The 22,405-nt window shown below is 37.3% G+C and overlaps 1 protein-coding gene across 1 annotated transcript; it reads right to left on the bottom strand.

The window, feature by feature from the left end:
• Positions 1 to 211: 211 nt before the first annotated feature.
• On the bottom strand, positions 212 to 22,012 carry F11 (coagulation factor XI). Its single transcript, XM_082680463.1, has 15 exons — positions 21,913 to 22,012; positions 20,999 to 21,054; positions 14,453 to 14,615; positions 13,071 to 13,177; positions 12,240 to 12,399; positions 10,900 to 11,009; positions 10,027 to 10,186; positions 7,615 to 7,724; positions 7,360 to 7,522; positions 7,163 to 7,269; positions 4,478 to 4,646; positions 3,045 to 3,220; positions 2,300 to 2,395; positions 1,602 to 1,741; positions 212 to 1,328 (listed from the first exon to the last, which is right to left on the bottom strand). Exons 2-15 carry the CDS (start codon positions 21,051 to 21,053, stop codon positions 1,143 to 1,145), a joined length of 1,902 nt encoding a protein of 633 aa, XP_082536589.1. The 5' UTR covers position 21,054; positions 21,913 to 22,012; the 3' UTR covers positions 212 to 1,142.
• Between the last annotated feature and the right edge of the window lie 393 nt (positions 22,013 to 22,405).

Raw genomic sequence — 22,405 nt, 5'->3', positions numbered from 1 at the left:
ATTTATTGGCTCACTACTGTATCCCACCAGCTCAGTCTGTTCAAGAAATACTGCACATATTGGATTGAATATTGGCATAAGTGGTTGACATGGATTGAAAACTGGTGGAGACAACGAAAATTCTAGATTATGAAACTATATCAGCAACAATAACCAGGTGAATATTTGCACTATATAACCAGGTAAATATTTACAGGGAACACCCCAGTACTGAGAATACTTTCAAGATGCTGAAGACGTTACTGTAACCATCCATTTATTCCCAAATCGTTTTCCCCGTAGTATGGATGTATTTTATTTTGATTTCTGTCAATACATTTATCATCTATAAACGTAGATTTGTAAACCCACACTCACAGAGGCAGCTTATTTTAGGAGGTCTTTAGCTTAGCCCCTCATCTTCATCAGCCCTCCCCTACCCAAAACTATGCAAATAAATATGAAATCCACGCACAAATAGTTTTCTAGGCAAGAACACCTTTAAGATTCGTCCCCTAAGGTCCCACTTCCAGGTGAATTGCTGCTTTTAATCCTTTCCCATACAGAAATTCTGGAACCCACATTCACACTCACTCATAGCTTGTCTCTACCCAAACTAATTTTAAAAATATTAAAAAATGACATGACAAGAATTCTTGATTATTCTGAAAACCTGCCATCAAATTCAGTCAAGTTCTTTCTTTACAAAAGAGATGTGTGCATGTACGCAGAGCCCAGAGTCTCGCGATTTGATGGTGACTGCCCTTGTTTCCATTTTCTCTAGTTCCCATTTTTCATTTAACAAATCTTTTTACAGTGGTTTCTTTGAGCAGTTCTACCTGATCCTTTGGTGCCACTGCCTGATTCTTTTCTGGTCTATCTGGGTATGTTTTCATCCTCAAATATCTTAATCTTATAGTATTCGTTTGGCTCAGGAAAGGTGCAACCAGCGAGCAAGAGACTGGGTGCTGATCGCCCTCTGCTGATGGCGGAACTGGGGGCATTGCAAGTGACAGGTTTGGTGTGTTCTTACCAATACCAAGCCCCTTCAATCTGTTACAGTCTCAGAATTGTAGCCTGTGGAGGAAGATGACGGTGCAGTGTCTTCTTGGGTGAAATCCAAACCCTCTTCCAGGGAATAACCTGGCTTACCCTTCAGGGAGTCACATGGCATCTGGGGACTCTTTCAAGCTGCTTTGCGTTTTCTCCAAAATCCAGTCCACGTACTCGACCACGTTGGTGTAAACACCTGGTCGCTCCCTTTGGCCACAGCCTTCGCCCCAGCTCGTGATGCCTACCAAGTGCCAGACCTCGTTGTGCTTACAAGACAGGGGGCCCCCCGAATCTCCCTATGACAAATGGAGGAAAGAAAAGGCACGCAGATCAGTTCAGACACTTCTCATCTTAAATACACTTTCATCAGAGTGATTTCACCTAAAATTCTGTCTTGGCCCTTTAATAAACTTCAAAGAACAGGATTTCTTGTTTTTCCCTCAGTCTATCAGATTTCAGGGTTAGGAAAACAAATCCACTGTGTTCCCCGCTCATTGGCAGAAGACTGCTTTAAAAATGCATGAAACATTCTAATGTGAGTGTATTCAGTTGGCTGAGAACACTGTTACCTTGCAGGCATCCTTCCCTCCTTCTTTGTAGCCTGCGCAGACCATCTTATTAGTTATTTTATGCCCTCTGTATCCTGCCTGGCATTCTTCATTTGTCACCAAGGGTACCCGGGCTTTCTGGAGAGTATTGAGTATTTTGTCTGAAAAAAATTTTTAGTTTGTTAATGGAACAACTACTTATATATAATATATATACAAATTTAAATATATGTATTTAAAATCAAAACCATACCTATCTAAAAATCTAGAAGGAAAAAAATATTAGGTTTACTTCATAGATCTTTTATAATTACAGAGTATAGAGAAGATGTTATTCTCACTATTGTGAGTACCGTTTTGTTAATGTTAATTAAGTCCAAAATTAATTACGGCTCTAACTGGAATTACTTCCCAGAGAAAATAATTGGATAACAGGCTAAGACATTTACTGAAAAGTGCTAGGTTTTGAATTAAACTGCATTAAAAACAATGTCTTTAAAGAAATTGTCATATTTAAAATTTCCAGTCAAACAGACGAGGTGTCGTCTTCACTTGAGTGATTTTTGTCTTTCCATCTTTATTAATATGTTTTCTGCAATTGAATAATATTATTATTTTACTCTCATTTTAGCTGTATGAATTGATATAGCGGAAAAGCTTACGACTAAATTGTGTTCTGTATCTAGAGCTGGAGCATACAGAGAAACATCATTTCTTACCTCTTAATTTTTTGTACCCCCATCCAGTCACCCAGCACTCAGTATACGTCACATTTCTATCTCCTTTGGAAGGTAGGCAGATGGGTCGTTGAGAATCTAAATTTTAAAAATCACAGTTTAATGATCAGAAACAAAATACATCTTCTTTCCCAGGAAAAACTTCCTTCATGTTCCGTTATTTCGTGTGTTCCCTATTTATTATATTCTTTTTTTTTGTCTCCTCGTCATACATTTTCATCCTTCGTGTTCAGCGTTATCTGTCACACATCCCAGGATGAGGGAACGAGAGAGACAAGCCACAGCCCTCTCCACTAACTCCATCACTCTCGCGAGGCCTGTGGCCCTGTAGAAATTGCTTCATCATTCTGACCCACAATCCTTTCTTCCTTAAAAAGCAGATAAAAATCCTCTTTAATATTCCAGTATATTATCAAGTTATGTCATTCTGTGCATCTGAAGAAGCCTGGGGACAACCTACCATTTCACCCACACCCCAAAATAAGATGCAGCCGTCAGGAAAGCACAACAGTCTTAAGACTAGCCTGGCACCCCCTCCCCCCAACAGTCTTAAGACTAGCCTGGCACCCCCTCCCCCCAACAGTCTTAAGACTAACTCGGCACCCCTCCCCCTTTCATGGTAATAACACATGGAGAGATTGCCAGGGTCTGGCCGTGAATCTGGGAGCGTGAAACATCGTCTCCATGTAGTCACTGTAGACAGCTTTCTGTTTAAAATTTTCCATACCTGTGTAATTCATTGTCATTTCCAGTTTCAACAAGGCGATATCATATCCACTTTCTGCCATTTCATACTGATCATGAATTATTATTTCTTGAACCCCAAAGAAAGATGTATCCTCTTTTATTTCTTCTTGGTTTAAAATGCCACTATAGACACGCAGAGCTTTAGGTGACTCTACCCTAAGGAGTAAGCAGTCGAGGAAAAGAAAGTTCCTTTACCGACTAATTCCCAAGCATTTGAGGTACAGTGCTATTTAACTGACTGTTACTAACTAGGTAATATTTTCTGCCAACGGTGGGCTTTTAAGTGGAAAGAAGTGATTTTATGCTAAGATTTTTCAGTCACATAGTCCTCCTATATGGAATGTCCTGGGCTATCATTTGCCTTATGTTAAAGACACAAAAATCAATGCATACTTTTTCTGCCTTTCAACACACACTCACACACACACACACACACACACATAAAAGAAAAAAAGTTCTGGGTTTTACTTTCATTGCTGGGGTCGTTAGCTGTGACCCTGAGAAATTCTCTTGGACTTTCTGGTACTCCATTTTCCCATATGTAAAGGGTAAATAGACTATTGACCTCAAATGAATCTTTGAGTAATAATATGAGTAAGTTGCATACTGATAAAATAAACAAAAACACAAAACTGTGTCTGGAAACAACCCAGAAGATACTGAGGTGCAAAGAGGAAGTTTGGCCAGCTAAAATTCCCTGGATTACATATACTCTGAATGCTCTCCCGATGGAGCTGTTAAGTTTACCAGTATTGAAATTGACTTAAGTAGGGAATCCAGTTTGATGATGTACAATAAACTCTTCCTTATGGGTCTAGAAACACAGCGGGAGAGAAAGAGAGAGAGATGGAGGGAGAATAAGAGAGGAGAGAGAGAGAAAGAAGCAGAGGAAGAAGAGGAAGAGGAGAAGGAGAAGAAGGAGAAGAAGGAGAAGAAGAAGGAGAAGGAGAAGAAGAAGAAGGAGAAGAAGGAAGGGAGAGATTGAGGACAAGGGAGGAGAAGACGGAGGGGGGAGGGGAGAGGGAGGGGGAGGGAGAAGAAGTGGGGGAATAAATGGGAAATTAGATTCAGGGAGCAGGAAATTGTCTCCGAGTTTAGTTCTGGACCCAATGCCCAGACAGTGCACAGAAGATGATACGCTCTTAATAGGAAATAACCAGAGCTCCCCTGGGGATGTGTATACATTTAACTGGAAAAGTGGAATATTATGAAGTCAAACAGCCATGTTCCTGCACCTGTTCTGATGCTGGTAGATCATGAGTGGCTCTTCCTTTTTGCTTTTTATCACTAAAGACAGAAAATTAATTTGGCAAATAGGATAATTTACATCTTTAAAATTGTACTAAAATACTAGGGATACATTTAATATATGTGTGAGTATGGTGAATGAGTAAAAACAGCAGTGGTACTGACTCGCTGAAACAATGAGCAGCTGTTAATATCCACTGGTTTCCGATGATGGAGCCTCCGCACAGGTGTCTCTGGGTGGGTGATGTGATGTACAAAGTTATCTGCCATGGCCACTCTCCAAGAACAGACTTGGTTCCTCCAACAATTCTGGGCTTGATTTTCGTTGTACACGCTACAACAGAAGGATTGCAGTGAGTTGGTTCCTACATCTTCATTTTCCAACAGTAGTTATGTTCCTTCAGGCACACAGGGAAGAAAACCTTCCCTGGATTCAATAATTTACCATGACCTTGACTTGAAGACACTTTAGAATCAAGTTGGCAAAGCACAACATGCACATAAAAACTGAATGATGAGTCACCTTGTAATCGCATGCCCCCAGCTAATGCCTCATCTGGGGCGGCAAGGCAATCTTACCCTCCATCAAATGCTAACCTCAATGGTTCTCTTAAAGCAATGGTTGTCAAGTGTGGCCCCCGACCAATGGCATCACCTGAGAATTTGTTAGAAGTGCAAATTCGTGAGAGCCACCTCAGACGTAGGGAATCAGAAACTCTGACAGTGGACCCTAGTCATCTGAGTTTTAATCAGCCTCACTAACGTTTAAGAACTACCGTTACAAAGAAAAGTTCAGCACCTTCCACTCAGTTTGTGGCCTTTGTCCAGTTCCTCCCCATCCCCTTCCATTCCAGCTGCCCTTTGGTCCCAGTCACTCCTGCTCTACTCACACCCAGACCTGGCTGCTCTTCTGTTTGTGAGCTGCGCCTGCCCTTTGGTCTTGTTGACAGACTGGGGTTTTCTGCTCAACCTTTGATGTTTCCAAGGACTTTGATTCAAACTCACCCTTCTGTTTTCTTTCTTGCCTTAGAAAATTAATAGATCAGTAACTAAAATATATTAAGAACAACTAAATAAAGACCTTATTAAGATGAGTTATAGGTCTTGGTGTTCATTCTATTTGGTTTCTCAGTTCAAAAAAATGCTTTAAATATTTGTTTTTAGCCTTACATTTTGTGTTAAGAGATGTTTCTTTGAATGGCAATTGCTCTGTATCTTCACAAAGTTAAGTTATAGCGTAGACAAATGACAGTACAAGATATGATAAACATCTCAGTTAGATATTCCCTCTCATTTTAGGGTATTATTTCATCTAATATAATGCAGCAAAACCTAATTATCTAGTTTCACTTATTTCAGAAGATGCACTAAAAAGACATCAGATTTTATTTTCCTTTATCTTATATTTTCTGCTTTAGCTATTAATCTACCCCTGATTTATTCTGTAACCTCTAGAGACCAGAGTCCCTAGATTCATTAGAAAAGAGCAGGAAGGAGGGTAGAGAATGAATTCTGCAATTAAAGGTATAAGTGCTGGTTCCCTTTTTTAAACTATGTCAACATCACTAACAGCAAAATTTGCTGCATCCTTTCTATTGCTTGGTAGAACCAAGACAACAGAATGATTGTAAATACTCCTTCTCGTCTTAGGTAAGTTTATTGTAAGAAAAACAGAGAATGTATGAGATACAACTCAATTTACTGTCTTTTTAAAGAAGCTAGAGCCATCCAGATTCCCATCAGAGCCCCTCTAAGCCCTAGAAAGGCAGAATTTCCCAGCTAGGATGCTAGCATTGGACACAGTATACAGTCATATTGTATGTTCTATTATACAAAACAAGTTCTCAGAAGTTAAGGATTTATTCACCTCTCAGTAGAGCCAATATTTCTGACACGGAAGATTTTCATACTTTGAAATCTACGACAAAGCATAATTATCACTTCCATTTCACTCATTAAATCTCAGTTGCAACTTAATTTATACTGTATTATAATATTGGGCAGTAAGCAGTAAAAGTCTAAAAACATGTAGTGTACGTAAGTCAATGAACATTAAAGTCATAATAGGTTATTACAATAATTTAGAGAGGAATGTGTGTATTAGGCTCTTTCCTGTTTCATCCCTTACACAGTGTTGTTTGCCTACAAACCATCTTTTGTTTCTGTGCTCAGAAATTGGCCACTGGAATGGAAGCACTGCTGATCTGATGTGTACTATAATTTTTATGTTATTATAGGTCTTGTTTAATATAGACAGTCTTTCTATTTCCACCCTGCTATACTCATTGTTACAAATTAATAAGGTTTTATTGTAACTCTTGCTAATATTCATAAATATGCAGAACACTTGCAGGAAATCTGAAGGCCCTGGAGAAGGAGCCACTTGAGTATTTCTTGCACAGATACATAATTTTCCAAACATATGATGACTTTGTTGGAATTAAAGATCAAGTAATAGCCAATAGAAAGAAAATGACTAATCTGATTAACCAAGATGCTGGTTGATATTTCTATTATAAAGGGTAATAAGAAAGATTATTGACCTTGATAACAACAATCAGACATCAAAATTTGGGCTGAGCCTGAGTCTCACCAGGAAATACTGGTTATACAAATGTATGAAATTATAACACATATTCAGTTAATGCCACGCAACACAGAGTTTAGTCAAAGCCCAATATTTACCTTTAAAACAGGTCAGCCTGAGTGATAGCAGTGAAAATAACAGAAAATTGCATCTAAGTTCATTACTTTACTAATTTTCTCCCCTCTGTAGCTACTACTGACTCTCTTAGTCATGACATACTCAGTATACAGGGGATGTATTTTTTCAAGTGACATTAAACTCACCATTATCCATTTTACATAACCTTAACGTATATCCAGAGATGTTTCCTCTCCCATGAAGTATTTTAGTTGGAGATCCATTTGCAGAAAGTTTTAAGTAGCATTTACCCCTGCAGGTTGGAAACAAAATGGTATAAACATAATTCCTCCCTGCAGCTAGATGGGGCAGGAGCATCTGTGGAACTCATCATACGTCTTACTTCCCTCCGTTGCAAGGTTCTTGAGATGGAGAATAGGTAAAAAATTGACAGCGGATGCTGTTGGTACATGTTTTCTGGCAGGCTTCGTGCCCGTCCACGTCAACAATGTCCAGTTCTTCTCCCAAGAAATCAGTGTCACGGTAGAATGAAGAATGGCAGAACACTAGACAACAAAGCACATATCAGATATGAGACGTGAAACCCTAGCGCACATTTGTTGATTGTCAATCAGAAGGAAGAGCTTTCATTGTTTACCTGGGACACTGTGCCGGCAGTTTTGTAGACTAAAACCAGAAAGAGCTTTGTTCTTTCTAATGCGTGCGCTTGGCAACCCACTTGTAGACGTTTTAAGTAGACACAGATTTCTAACAGTAAAAAAGGGAAATACAGAGATATCATGTAAAACATATCAAAGAAGAAGACATTTTCACAGCACATACAGAAGTCAGCTCCTGTTGGCATTTAATAGGGAAGTTGTTCCCATTTTGAAAGTACTATTCATAAATCACTGACTCAGACTCCATGATCCATAGGTTGTAGACAAATTTACCAAACTGCCTCTAAATTTTCTAAGCTTGCTCTATTCAACAGCACTGTTCCTAGTACCTTCCTTTTTTATTTCCTTTCTCTCAACTCTCCTAGACTATCTCAACGATTCAAGAATTTTCATGCTACCTACAAATCTGCTACCCAGAGTTGCTGTAGGCGTAGACAGGGATAAGCAAAATCCACCACAGACTCCATTACCCAGGCAGCATCTTTCTGGGAGGAAGTAGCTTTTCCTAATTAGCACAAAATCACGGTCTGGAGCTGTGCTGTCCAACAGAATTTTCTGCAATGACGTAAATACTCCACATCTATGCCAGCCAATACAATAGCCACTAGCCAGCCATATGCTGCGTCCTTGAAATGTGGCTAATACAGCTGAGGAAATGGATATTTAGTTTTATTTAATATTCATTAACGTAAATTTAAGACGCCAAGTCTTGGCTTGTAGCACCCATGTTCCTCTCTCCCCTTGTAATGCGGATTAAACGTGTTGCTCTTCTTATGGGTACTGATTGGGAATTTTATACAAGGAATAAAAAAAGGAGCAGTGATTAAGACAAAATAACACATTACAAAAGCATCTTTCTAAGTTCTGAAGTTTATAATGCCTCAAGGCTCCGTCTTTGACCTTGTCTCTTTCTCTGACTGCACTCAATTTTTTGGTGACCTCATCAGTTTCAATGGCATTAATTACCAGCTGTATCCTGGTGACACCTAACACAGATCTAGGGCATAAACCTCCCTTGTTAAATCCCAGGCTTCCCTTTCTAACCACCAATTCAATATTTCTCTCTGGATGGCTACCAGGCACCTCTTGCCTCTTGAAATCATCTCTGTAAGAAATCTTCCCCCATCTCTTCATTGGCATTGCCATCCTTCCAGTTTTCTTGGGCCAAAAATCTTGGAGCTATCATTGACTCTTTACTTCACAGCTGGCATTCAGTCCGTCAGCAAATCTTACTGGCTCTACATTGACCATATATCCCAATCTAATCACTTCTCTTTTACTTCCACTCTGGTCCAAGTAGTGCAGGGTTTTTAATCTATTGAGTTGACTAATGGTATTCCCGCATTTAGAACCATGTTGAGAAAATGAAAGTAACAGATATATTCTCATGTGACAAACCTAGCATTATACTTCCGGAATTATATCCTCACTTGATAAAAAACCAGTCTTGCTTGATAAACAGGAACTCAGGGGCTTACTGTGGCTGGATGGCTTTGGGGGACACTCTCCCCAGCAATGAGCAGCAACGTCAAGCAAATAACAAGGGCTCTGAGAATTCAGATTAAGATAATACATACAATCTAGATTTTTAAGCAAATAATCTTAAGATTTCTTCTTCTTTTTTTTAGTGAATTTTGTTAGTGAGGAGCAGCAACCCCAGCAAACATCCCTTTGATGATCATAGCAATTTCCTGCGCTTTCCAATGTTAATACCCATCGGTAGGGAAGCAGGGTCTAAATTCTCAAATCTCCCTGCACCGTTGCCCACGCTTCTGTTGATGAAGGCCATCGCTCCACCCCTCTCCACTTTGGATTTGACAAGTCACTGATATTTCCAATTCTTTCTTTCTGCTCCAGGTTCAGTTATTTTAACCAGGCACTGAACTAAGATGACCACCTTTATTTTCTTCATTCCTTTCAGAACTAGCAACTCTCTGAAGGCAGAGACCTCCCTAACATAAGGAAAGGCGAGAGTCCTGGGTAACACCAGATTTGCAGTCAATAGGTGGCGAATGGAAAGAAAGAGGAACTAGGAATTCTTCTTTGCACCTTTTATGTATCCTTGACAGACACTTAGATAAAATTTGTAGTTGCTCAGAGTTTTTTTTTTTTTTTTTTTTTTGCTGTACACGGGCCTCTCACTGTTGTGGCCTCTCCCGTGGCGGAGCACAGGCTCCGGATGCGCAGGCTCAGCGGCCATGGCTCACGGGCCCAGCCGCTCCGCGGCATGTGGGATCTTCCCAGACCGGGGCACGAACCCGCGTCCCCTGCATCAGCAGGTGGACTCTCAACCACTGCGCCACCGGGGAAGCCCCTGCTCAGAGTTTTTAATGGTGGCTTTTGATCAACTGTTTGAAAAGATAACACATGACACAATCTTAACTCCTTACCTTTCAGATATTGTTGGCCATTCTTGAGAAAAGAAGGTAAAGAACAAACAAGTGGGATGGTGAGTACAAATGCTGCGACAGACAAAAGCATCTGGAGCCATGACACTGTCAATGTTACTGTCTGCAAACATTGTTCTAGGGAAAATGTCCCTGATACAAGCTGTGCAACAGAAGAAACCGTATTTAGAAAGTCAGTTCACCAGCAGCATTGGCAAAGGTAAAACCCCACTCATGGTGTTCGTAAATTCCATATAAAAAGTTTGTTGGGGGATGAGGGAGGGATGAATAGGCAGAACACAGAGGAATTTTAAGGCAGTGAAAAATACTCTGAATGATACTCTAATGATAGAAACATGCCATTACATATTTGTTCAAACCCATACAATGTACAACTCCAAGAGTGAATCGTAATGTAAACTGTGGACTTCGGGTGACTATACGTGTGTCAGTGTAGGTTCGTCAGTCGTAACCAATGTACCATCCGGCGAGGGTCGTTGGTAATAGGGGATGCTGTGCATGTGTCTGGGCAGGGGGTATATGGGAAATCTCTATCCCTTCCCCTCAATTTTGCTGCGAACCTAAAATTGCACTAAAGAAACAAGGTCTTAGTAATTTTTTAAAGTTAGTTTATCCCAAGATCTTTTACATTTTTTAAAATTAGGATAACTGAAGTGATTGTTTTAAGCTTTAAATTCAAATATAAGCTTTAATCATGTAGAACATAATGAATTTTTTCTCAAGAAGAAGATGAAAGATCATTGGGTCCATTTCATCAGTAAGCACAAATTGGTATCCTAAGTTACGCCCATCGTACACATAATCAGCACCTACTATTTAATGGCTAAACTACCTCATTAAGAAAATAATAGTTACCCAGATTAGAAAGCGCACAGGGCTTCAGTGAGAATCCAGACACCACTTCACTGAGCTTTGTTATGTTGGTCGGCATCCCCGTTTGGGTGTACTTCAACAGACAAATGTTACTAAATAAAGACCAAAGTGGACAAACATTTTATCCCTCCAAGTGCAAATACGGAAAAACGTAAGATAATAAGAAACGCACATTTAGAGACAGCCTGGGCGTGACAGCTAAAGAATTGCTCTGAAAGGTATTGATTTGAGAGATTGGACGGCTGGTTTGAGTCCCAACTCTGCCAAGAGCTGGTGGTCCTGTGAGTTTTGTCAGCTTTGTATTTTCATCAGTAAGATGGCAGCTTTAGATGGGTGGTGACATGAAGAGTAGGGGTGTAGGAATTGATGACTTCTCAAGCTCTGCTCAATTTTAGCATTTTAACTTTTTTATAATACGTAGCAACTCACAACTTCCTGGCTCGCTGTTCATGCTGCATTGAATCTTAGACGTAAAATACGTAAAAAGGTATAGTTTGAGCTGAGCTAAAGAAAAGCCCTGAAAACTTAATTATTAATTTGAGGGTTTCATGCTGTGTTATCATTGCTTTTCTTCAAACAAATCTTTGACGCTTTATTGCCACTCATCTCCTTTTCGTGAATGTCTAGAGCAGAATGTTAAAATCCAAATACCAGTCATTTGAACTTTTCTTTCATTGTTGGATTTCAGGTAAGTGTAGCTTCCCGTATGAATCCAGAACATCTCAAATATTTCTAAATTAAAAAGTTAATGATATTTTTCCCTAAAAATATTTTTTAAGAGAAAAGAGATCAATCAATTACAGATCAGATCCTTTTATATTCTTACACAGGAGGTTTATACCTGGAATATTTCTAAATCCAGTAGGGGGCAAGTTTTGAAATACTTCACATGGGTTTCAGTTACTTTGTCTCAGGTGGGGAACTGTTGTTTGGGAGGATATCTGAGTAGCTTTTTCATTTTGATTCTATAGCTTCATACTGTAGCATCCTTTAGGCTGAGAATGGAACTGTCAGACCACTGTAATTGTTTCAAAATTGCCACTTTAAAAATGTAGTGCTCTTCAAATTAGCTAGGAGATGCATTAAACATTTTTTTAAAGCGTCATTGAAAGACAGACTCCGTACTACAAAATGAAATGCATCCAAGTTGGACTTTAAATGCATTTTCCATCAAGAAAACTGGGAGTACTTATAGAATTGTCTTGTAGGGGTCAAAAATAAATTTTTGACCCCTACAAGTTGAAGGAAAAAAAAAAAAGAATCCCATTTTGTTTTCTGTCAGATAATCTAAGGTCCTTGGGCTCAGTCCACAGCTCACTCACCGATACTTTATGCTTGGAAAGTGCTCTGTGGCGAATGTAAAAAAGTGACAGTGCCTGTCATTCGTACACCTCTCTTGGCATTCCTGAGCACTCTTGGTAATAGAGCTGTTATGGTTCAGGCCCTTCATATGTAGGTCCACATAAATATCTTTGTTGCAAGCTGGAAATAAAATCAGAAAATACGGTTATCTTCCAGTCTCTGGGGGCATCTGATAATTCTATCTTAGCAACCGTCCCTCCGGACTTGCTATTTCAATTCTTTCCCTGACTTTTCCTCAGAAGGCGTCTAGTTTTATTTTAATCTGCTCAACTCCTACTCTCACGTGGAAACGGTAAGAGAATGTCAGTGTCCTTTTTGCACTGCAGCAATATTAGACTTGTACATTTCTGCTTCAGCTCTATGAACTGATGTCTCTTGTTTCCTTAACTCCACTGATGGATTGATTCACTAATTAAGCTATTCAAGTATCTGGAATATCTCACCATTAAGACAAGGGTCATCTTAACCTTTATGGTTGCTTCCTTTGATTTGAATTAATATATTTATAAGGACTTTCATATAAAACTTTAAGCTGAGAAGGAGAAAGAAAATAAGTGAATGATGAACTGGTGTAGTTAGATACGTCCTATGAGATAAATTTTAATGAACTATAATGGGGTAGGGGGGACATGCATGTATGCTAGTTTTTCCTCTATGCGGAAAGAACTTCATTAGGAGACCTCGTTTCCATATAGCAGGGTTTTATTTCATAGCCACAAAACCATACCTGATGTAATTGCACGTACACATCACAATAACTAGTATATATCAATTCTAGCAAGACATCTTACCACTTATTTGGTCTGAGCATTGCTTAGAAGAATATCCAGAAATTGCTCCCGTCATATTGACCATCGGCAGTGTTTCTGCAACACTGTCTTTCAGGATGCAAGTAAACCTGTTTTTAAAAAAAATAACATTACTGGGTGAAAATCTTATGTTTTAAAATAACAGGTCTTAAAAGTTAGCACACAGAGAGTCAAAGAGAAGGAAACAAACTTCTCTGTCTCACGCCAAAACAAATATATTCTTAGCAAGACTGTGAGCTTGTTTTCCATTCCAACATCCCGACATTGAAAAGATCACATGTAATGCTCCTTCCTAACTGGAAACAGGAGTGGGTGAACTATGGCCTGTTGGTTAAATGCAGCTCTCTGCCTGTTTCTGTACCGTTAATGAGCTAAGAAGGGTTTCTATGCTTTTTAATGATTACATTTGAAATCATTGTGTATTTATACAATATCCTTGATTTTGCCTCTGGACCCACAAAGCCTGAAATATTTACTCTCTGCCTGTTAAGAAGAAGTTTGCCAATCTCTGTTGTAGATTCTAGAATAGTAAATTTTATAAGTTCAGGGCACTATGTAAATACTATGAATGCAGTAATAATGCACAAAGATGTTAATAACTTCGTTCTGCCGTAAAGCTTTATCATTAAATTTTCAAGCTCAATATGGAAACAAAAATGGTGGATGGAATGTCCTAAAAATTTTAAGAATATGACTGTAGAGACAAAACCACCAGATGCTATTTGCAAATCTTAATAAGATTCTGGTTAATTGCTATAAATTACACTTGGGGGACAATTGAGATGATATAAAGGGATTCTTATTAATTTTTAATGTTTTTTGTGTAAGATAATGTATGTTGAAATATTTAGGAGTGAAGTGTTATGATGGTTTCAAATTATTTCAAATGGTTGGACATCTACACATACATAATAGGGAAGACAAAAATGGCAAAAAGTCTTGGGGGCAATAGGAAATCATTGTACTATTCTTTCAAATTACCTTTATAAATAATGAATTTTTTTCTAATAAAATAATTGAGGGAAAAGTACCAGTTTAAGTCATATCAAATATCAATAATCAGTTGAAGAGCAAAGAACAGAATGATTAATTGGCATTAAAGTAGAAAGAAATCAGAGAGAAAGTATCATTAATATTGAGACCACAAGAAACCACACTGAGGGGCATGTCTGTTCCTCCTGACCTGCCTAAACACTACCGTTTTTTCTGTAATATTTAATATTTCAATGGAAGGAAAATACATTTTCCAATTGTTAACATTAAATTTTATAAAATGGTAGACGGCAATTTATTGTTGGTAATTGTCTATCTGTCCGTCTGTCGTATAAAATCTATTTCTTCTATGTAGAAAAGCAAACATTTACCACTTGGTAGGATCTTCAGATGATGATTCAGCCATAAAAGTGAAGAGCAAACACCTTGGATGGTGGGTGCAGACTATTTGGCAGTGCTTGGCATTTGGTGTGAAAACAACAGTAATGTCTCCTCCTTTAAAGTAGGCATCTTGGAACAGCTTGGTCACACACTCTGTGTTATAATACATGACACGTGTTATTTGGGATTTTAGTGCGCACGTACCCAATCAGGTAATAATCTCACAAAGGCAAGTGAAGTAGGGCTACTTAACAGGAAATATGCCTGAACATGGAAATCAGGGCAATAAAAGCTTTTAGTTTATTGGATAAGCAGCCCCAGATAGAAAAGAAAATCACTAAATGGCATGTGTGCCTCAGTGGAATGGTGCTTCTGAATGATTGTCTTGGAGACGTGGGTGCCTTGTGAGCAATTGATTCGTTTCTCAGATCTTCACTGGCAAAAATGCTCACAGGTCTAGAATGACCTCTGCTTTTCCCTTTCCCCAGTGCCGCTCCATGTCTAAACTCCATGTTTATATGAAACAGAGGCTCCACACTGATCATCTTCGGGTGGCATCCGATGGCCCTGGATGTGATAATGTACTACATCACCTCACTATATTAAATGGACCCGTTTTTTTGGTTTGTTTTGTGTGTGTGTGTTTTGTTCTTGTTGTTGTTTTTGTGCGTTAGTTTCTGCTTTATAACAAAGTGAATCAGCTATACATATACATATATCCCCATATCTCCTCCCTCTTGCATCTCCCTCCCTCCCACCCTCCCTATCCCACCCCTCTAGATGGTCACAAAGCACTGAGCTGATCTCCCTGTGCTATGCGGCTGCTTCCCACTAGCTGTCTCTTTTACATTTGGTAGTGTATATATGTCCATGCCACTCTCTCACTTTGTCCCAGCTTACCCTTCCCCCTCCCTGTGTCCTCAAGTCCATTCTCTAGTAGGTCTGCGTCTTTATTCCCGTCCTGCCCCTAGGTTCTTCATAACCTTTTTTTTTTTTTAGATTCCATATATATGTGTTACCATATGGTGTTTGTTTTTCTCTTTCTGACTTACTTCACTCTGTATGACAGGCTCTAGGTCCACCCACCTCACTACAAATAACTCAAGCTCTAGGTCCACCCATCTCACTACAAATAACTCAATTTCATTTATTTTTACGGCTGAGTAATATTCCATTGTATATATGTGCCACATCTTCTTTATCCATTCATCTGTCGATGGACAATTAGGTTGCTTCCATGTCCTGGCTATTGTAAATAGAGCTGCAGTGAACATTGGGGTGCATGTGTCTTTTTGAATGATGGTTTTCTCAGGGTATATGCCCAGTAGTGGGATTGCTAGGTCATATGGTAGCTCTATGTTTAGTTTCTTAAGGAACCTCCATACTGTTCTCCATAGTGGCTGTATCAATTTACATTCCCACCAACAGTGCAAGAGGGTTCCCTTTTCTCCACACCCTCTCCAGCATTTATTGTTTGTAGATTTTTTGATGATGGCCATTCTGACTGGTGTGAGGTGATACCTCATTGTAGTTTTGATTTGCATTTCTCTAATGATTAGTGATGTTGAGCATCCTTTCATGTGTTTGTTGGCACTCTGTATATCTTCTTTGGAGAAATGTCTATTTAGGTGTTTTGCCCATTTTTTTTTTCTTCTGCCCATTTTTGGACTGGGGTTGTTTGTTTTTTTTGATATTGAGCTGCATGAGCTGCCTGTAAATTTTGGAGATTAATCCTTTGTCAGTTGCTTCATTTGCAAATATTTTCTCCCATTCTGAGGGTTGTCTTTTCGTCTTGTTTATGGTTTCCTTTTCTGTGCAAAAGCTTTTAAGTTTCATTAGGTCCCATTTGTTTATTTTTGTTTTATTTCCTAAATGGACCAGTTTAATTGACCTACAACACTGTTAGTTCCTGTCCCACAACATAATGATTGGATATTTCTGTACATTTCAAAGTAATCATCATGACAAGTCTAGTTACCATCTGTCAGCATACAAAGATATTACATAGTTATTGACTATATTCCCCACACTGTACATTTCATACCTGTGACTCATTTATTTTGCAACTGGAAGTTTGCATCTCTTAATCTCCCTCACCTGTTTCTCTCCTCCCCCTATCCCCCTCCCCTCTGGCAACCACCTGTTTATTCTGTTTTTCTATGACTGTTTCTGTTTCGTTATGTTTGTTCATTTGTTTTCTTTTTTAAGAACTAATATGGTCTTGTGGGTCAATTATACTTCAAAAACAAGCAAACAAATTCATTTAGAAAGAGATCAGATTTGTGGTTACCAGAGGCAGACATTGGAGAAGAGGGGAATTGGATAAAGAAAGTCAAAAGGTACAAACTTCAAGTTATAAGATAAATAAGTACTAGGGACATAATGTACAGCATAAGTATAATTACCACTGCTGTACATTACATATGAAAGTTGTTAAGAGAGGAAATCCTAAGAGTTTGCATCATAAGAAAACATTTTTTTCAGTTTCTTTAATGTATCTCTATGAGGTGATGGACGTTCACTGAACTTACTGTGGTCATCATTTCACAATGTATGTAAGTCAAATCATCATGCTGTACACCTTAAACTTATACAGTGCTGTATATCTACTATACCTTAATAAAACTGGAACAAAAATAAAAACCAAACAAATAAATAAATAGGCAGGAACAGGAAAAAGACTCTTGGAAAAATTATTGACTCCCCTTCCACTGAAACCATAAGTAAGTTAAAAATACAAACAAAGCTAAATTGCATAAAATTAAAATTTGCTTCTGTTTCTAGAAAGAGATATTGAATATTCCAGATTGTGGAGTTTTAGGTCATTATTACTTAGTCACTGAATAAAAGTGTTGTAGTTTTTAATTTTGGTATATTTTTATTGACATACTACAATATAACCCTTAGTTTTCTTAATATAAAAACAAATATATAAATATATATAAAAAAATAAAATATTTGGACAGAATAAAATATCACTTAAATTTATTGTAGCAAAAATAAATAAAATTAAAAATAACTAATTTCTATTGTAGTAATAACCAACATACCAATAAATATGTGGGAAAGTATATAGGTAAAAAACAGTAGAAATTATCACTAAGGCTTTTAGGATTATACAGTCCATGGACTTAAATGGGGGCAAATTTCATCTTTATTTTCCCTAGCTTCTAACTAAAATATGGCATATCTTTCCATTATTAATGTAAGAAAAAAATGCATTAGGGTTCACAGTATCTGTGCCTTTGTCATAATAAAAATCGCAGATTTAAAAACACTATAGTTGCAGATATCTCAAAATATCATTATCACTCATTGCTAGTTTGATGGTAATTACTATGCAGTTTTAGACCCACCACTAAATCTTACTACATGAAGTGTTAATAAGAAGCACATCTATTTCTATATAAATTTTCTTTACAGTTTAACTAACTATATTTAAATATAGTTTATTTGTTTGGTAATCCTATGTATTTTCACTATTTCTTTAAAACATTATTCTGAGGATGGAGTCCAGTTCACTAAACTGCCAAGGGATACATGGGAGAAGAGAGTCAAGGATCCTGCCACAGCTCTCCTCAAAAATCCACCCCATATGCCTTCTGTATTACCCATCTATAATAACCTCTGTATATAACATGATTTTCTCCAAAATTGGCAGCTCCCTGAGAATGACCTGAGGGTGAACAGAATCTTCCTCCTCTCCCCAGGCTCTGTGTTGCTTCTAAGGAAGCTGTACGGCAGCCTCCATTAATAGAGGGTCTATTCGCACCTCGAAATAGTCCCGTTGACCAAGGAAATCCCACCTCTTAGTGCAAAGCAAGCATGCTATATTAAAATGTTACTTTTAAGAAGCTTATTAGTTATTTGGTAAATTAAACAGATTTTACATGTTTAATATAGGTGCTGTATTTCTTAAAATATACCACCTACTAATTGGATCATTTAAATTTACAAGGCAGATTGATTTTCAAAATCCAAACACAGCTTCTTAGTGCCAGTAAAAACTGGTTAATCTGTTTTTGGTGAACTAGAAAGTGCCTGTTTTTGTATATGGACTTTGTATTCCAGAATTCTTGCTCATATAATTTATTGGCTCAACTAATTTATGTGTTGGTTATTTTGGACTTTTTGAGGGACACAATCATATCATCCATGAACAATGAGAGTTTCTTTCTCGTCCTTTACCTTTTACTTCTTTTCTTTTCTTATTGCAGTGACTAGGCCAGTATAATGTTTATGGTAATTAATAGTGAGTATTCTTGTCTTATTATCAATTCCTAGGAAAAACTTTCAGTATTTCACTCTTATTAGCTTTCGTGAAGATTTTTGGTTTAGACTTTTGTCTGTTTGTTTCTTTAAAGATATCCTTTAACAGAAGAGGGAAGTTCCCTTTTAATTCCAGTTTGCTAAGAATTTTTAGCATAAGTGGAATTTTATCATATATTTTTTCTGCATGTATTTTAAATTATTATTTTTTATTATAGTAACATATATGTCTCCAGAACTTTTTCATCTTCCCCAACTGAAAGTCTATATCCATTAAACACTGCCCATTACTCCTCCCCTCAAACCCTGGCAACCACCATTCTACTTTCTCTCTCTATGAAATTGACTACTCTAGATAACTTACATAAGTAGAATCATCCAGTATTTGTTGTTTTGTGACTGGCTTATTTCATTTAGCATAATATCCTCAGAGTTCATCCATTTTGTGGTATGTGTCAGAATTTCCTTCCTTTTTAAGGCTGAATAATATTTCATTATTAATGCGTGCATACCACATTTTGTTTATTCATTTGTTGATGGATACTTGGGTTGCTTCCACTGTTTGGCTATTGTGAATAATGCTGCTATGAATATATCTTTTTGAGACTCTGCTTTCATTTCTTTTGGGTGTATACCCAGAAGTGGTTCATCCACTGATTTTTGAACACTAAACTAAGTTTTTGTTCCTGGAATAAACCCAAACTTGTCACAATGTAATCATCCTTTTTGGGTTTCTTTTAACATAGTGCTGGGTGACGTTTGGTAATTTTTTTTGTTTCTGATAATTGCACCTACATTCACAAGGAAAAAAGGCCTATGATTTGTCAAAATGTCGTAATATCCCTGTCTCAATGTCCTTGTCATGTTTTGGTATCAAGATCACACTGGCCTTACAAAATGCTTTGGAGACTGTGACTAAGTTAAGCTTCCCTAATATATGTTTGTTTTTCAATTACTTAATTTCTGCTGTTTTATTTTTTTCTTCTTTCTAGTTTTTTTTGCATTTAATTTGCTATTCTCTTTCCATCGTCTTAAACTGGATTCTTACATCATTAATTTTTACAGTTTCCCTATTCTAATATATGCATGTAAGTGTACACACTTGATTTCAGCACCAATTTAGCTATGTCCCAAAGTTTTGATAAGCCATATTTTCATTATTATTCAATTCAAGACATTTTCTAATCTCCATTGTGATCTCTTCTTTGACTGATATTTATTTAAAAGGGTATTATTTAATTTTGAAACATTTGTGATTTTCCAGTTGTCTTTTCTTACATTTTATCTCAATTCTATTGTGATTGGATAACATGCTCTGTAGAGTTTTAATCCTTTAAAATTTGTTGAGACTTGCTTTAGGGCCTTTTATGTGGTCAATTTTTGTAAATGTTCCATACGCATATGTAAAGGATGTATATATGTAGAGATGCAGTTCTTGGGTCCAATGTTCAAAATATGTCCATTGAGTTACTACTGACCTATCAATTAAATAACAATACTATTTCATAATGATGACAATGAAGGAGTATAATAACCTGGATAAGAATCTTGTCACAAAGAAAAACGAAATTATGAACTGTAGTGTTTTATTTTAAATCTCTTTACCTAGATTTACCATTTTCCACATATGCCAGAAAAAAGTTTACTGTGCATTAAATGCTAGCAACAGTAGCAGAAATTAAATGTAATATATGTAAGGCTTTTTTTAAAAGGAATGATTAAACTTTCATTTTAAATAAAGAATAAGTATAAGGGCTAAAAATACTTGAACTGATATGTCCTTCTGAATATTGGTTAAGTAATTTATAAACAGACTTAGTGGACATGACGTAGAGTGGAGAATTCACAGCAGTGATTAAATTATTGAGATGCATAAACTATGTAGGAATATTTGCATTTTTGGACATTTTGGGGGACATTTTTCAGTCCAAAATTGCCTCTGTGTGTGTGTTTGTGTTGCGTTGAACTGACTGCATTATGGAAAATTGACTAATCAGTGAGGCAAGTCAAGATTTCTGCTTTTTAATATTGGTCTTAAATATCATTTAAATGTTTGATATAGATTTAGACATAAACATAGTATAGATATGGATATAGATATAGACATAGATTCTTAGTATCATGAACAATTCCTTTACCTCAGTTTCCTTCCCTGCTTTGAACAATAGTGTGATTTTCCTCTCTGGGCTTATACCCTTCTGTTTTCTCATCACAAGTCAGGGAACCAAGCTATTCCCAGGCCATACTAAAGATAAAACTCTACTTACCACCAGAAACTGAGGCAAATAAAATGAAATGTACCATTTGATATAATAAAGTCATCCTACAAAAAGAAAAATGTACATGTGTTTAGAACACAAAATGTGAATTTATAAGTAACTTACTGATATCAGAGTTTACAAGAAATACGGAGGGAGAGGAGTAGTTAATTCAGTAGTGTTCACAGAGCTCCTATCGTAAGCTGAACTTTATCCTTCCCCAACCCTAGAGCGTTCCTCAGCATGGTCGTATGTGCAGTGGTCAACACGTTCATGGTTGCGAAGGACCAACGGCTAAAAGGGAAGGGTCCTCTCACTTTCCTCCCTTCCCTCCCTCTCCTCGGCCTCCAGCTCACTATTAATCAGACATTTCTCACTGCCATCATCTGACTCTCTCCCCATCCCAATTTTTCCATTTCTTTCTTCTCTTTCAATTCATTTCCTTTCTTTCCATCTTTGAAGTTTCTTTTCTAAATCTGTCAAAGAAGCTATAAATGATTTTTTACTAACAAAATTTTCTAATTTAAAAATTATGTTACAAATCTATTCCTAGGTTGTCTTGGTCACTCATACATGTACTTATCCCCACAAAGCCCTGAACTGACAGCTCTATGAAAAACCTGCTGTGAGACAAATCAAGTCTTCTGATTTGTTCATATTGCTCTTGAAAATCTTTTTAATTTGTAAAATACTTGCTATTGAGTACAAACTATTACTCTTCTTCCGTTCTGCATCTCCCATCTCCTCCCACATTGCTTATGGTTATTAACTAAAAACCTCCAAAATGTTAAATCAGACACATTTTAAAAATCAATCATTGTCTATTGTAAAAAAATTTAAAAACCCCATGGTACAATAGAAAAAGGCACTTCAGGGAATAATTGCTTGAGGGAAATCTTAAATAATAATTTTTGAAATCATACCTGAAACTCCTTGTTTGCTGCAATTCTTAATAAGAATGTCTTTCTTTTTCCAAAATGGTTTTCATCCTCCTCTAAATGAGATTTTGCAGGTAATGTTCACTTAACTTTAATATTTACTTTTACTGGTTCCCAGTGTGATGTAACATCGTCTCTTTGTACAGCATGCCTGTGAAAGTCCTTAAAATCTTTGCGTATCAAACACATACCTTGGTAGAGGTGCTTGCTTTTTCAATACATTAATTTTTTTCTCTCATTTTACTATGCATTCAAACAAGTGACATACAGAGAAGCTTAGAGAACTTGAATTTGCCCATGTGCCTTAGCAGTTGGTCAAACTCACAATTAGGATGCCTGCTGGCCAAAGCTGCACTTAACCGCAATTTCAAATAGCAACTGTTAATCATTAATTCCAGGCTAACTTGAGTCTCACCATTTAAAAAGAAAACAAGGGAAGCCTGATGGACTTGCTGATGCTCAGAATAGCAGAGAAATG

The sequence above is a fragment of the Grampus griseus genome (genome assembly GCF_964374135.1).
Source record: "Grampus griseus genome assembly, chromosome: 21".
NCBI lineage: Eukaryota > Metazoa > Chordata > Mammalia > Artiodactyla > Delphinidae > Grampus > Grampus griseus.
The sequence above is the reverse complement of the archived record's forward strand: the minus strand, read 5'-3'. Positions and strand labels throughout refer to the sequence as shown.

Bases quoted from the DNA above. Each gene is read 5' to 3' on its own strand.
- F11 (XM_082680463.1), bottom strand. From the start codon at position 21,053: ATGACTTTATTATATCAAATGGTACATTTCATTTTATTTGCCTCAGTT. The intron at 2,396-3,044 runs GTATGGAAAATT...TTTAAAATTTAG, and splicing joins AATGACAATGAATTACACAG to ATTCTCAACGACCCATCTGC. The intron at 1,329-1,601 runs GTAACAGTGTTC...CATTTGTCATAG, and splicing joins GAGGGAAGGATGCCTGCAAG to GGAGATTCGGGGGGCCCCCT.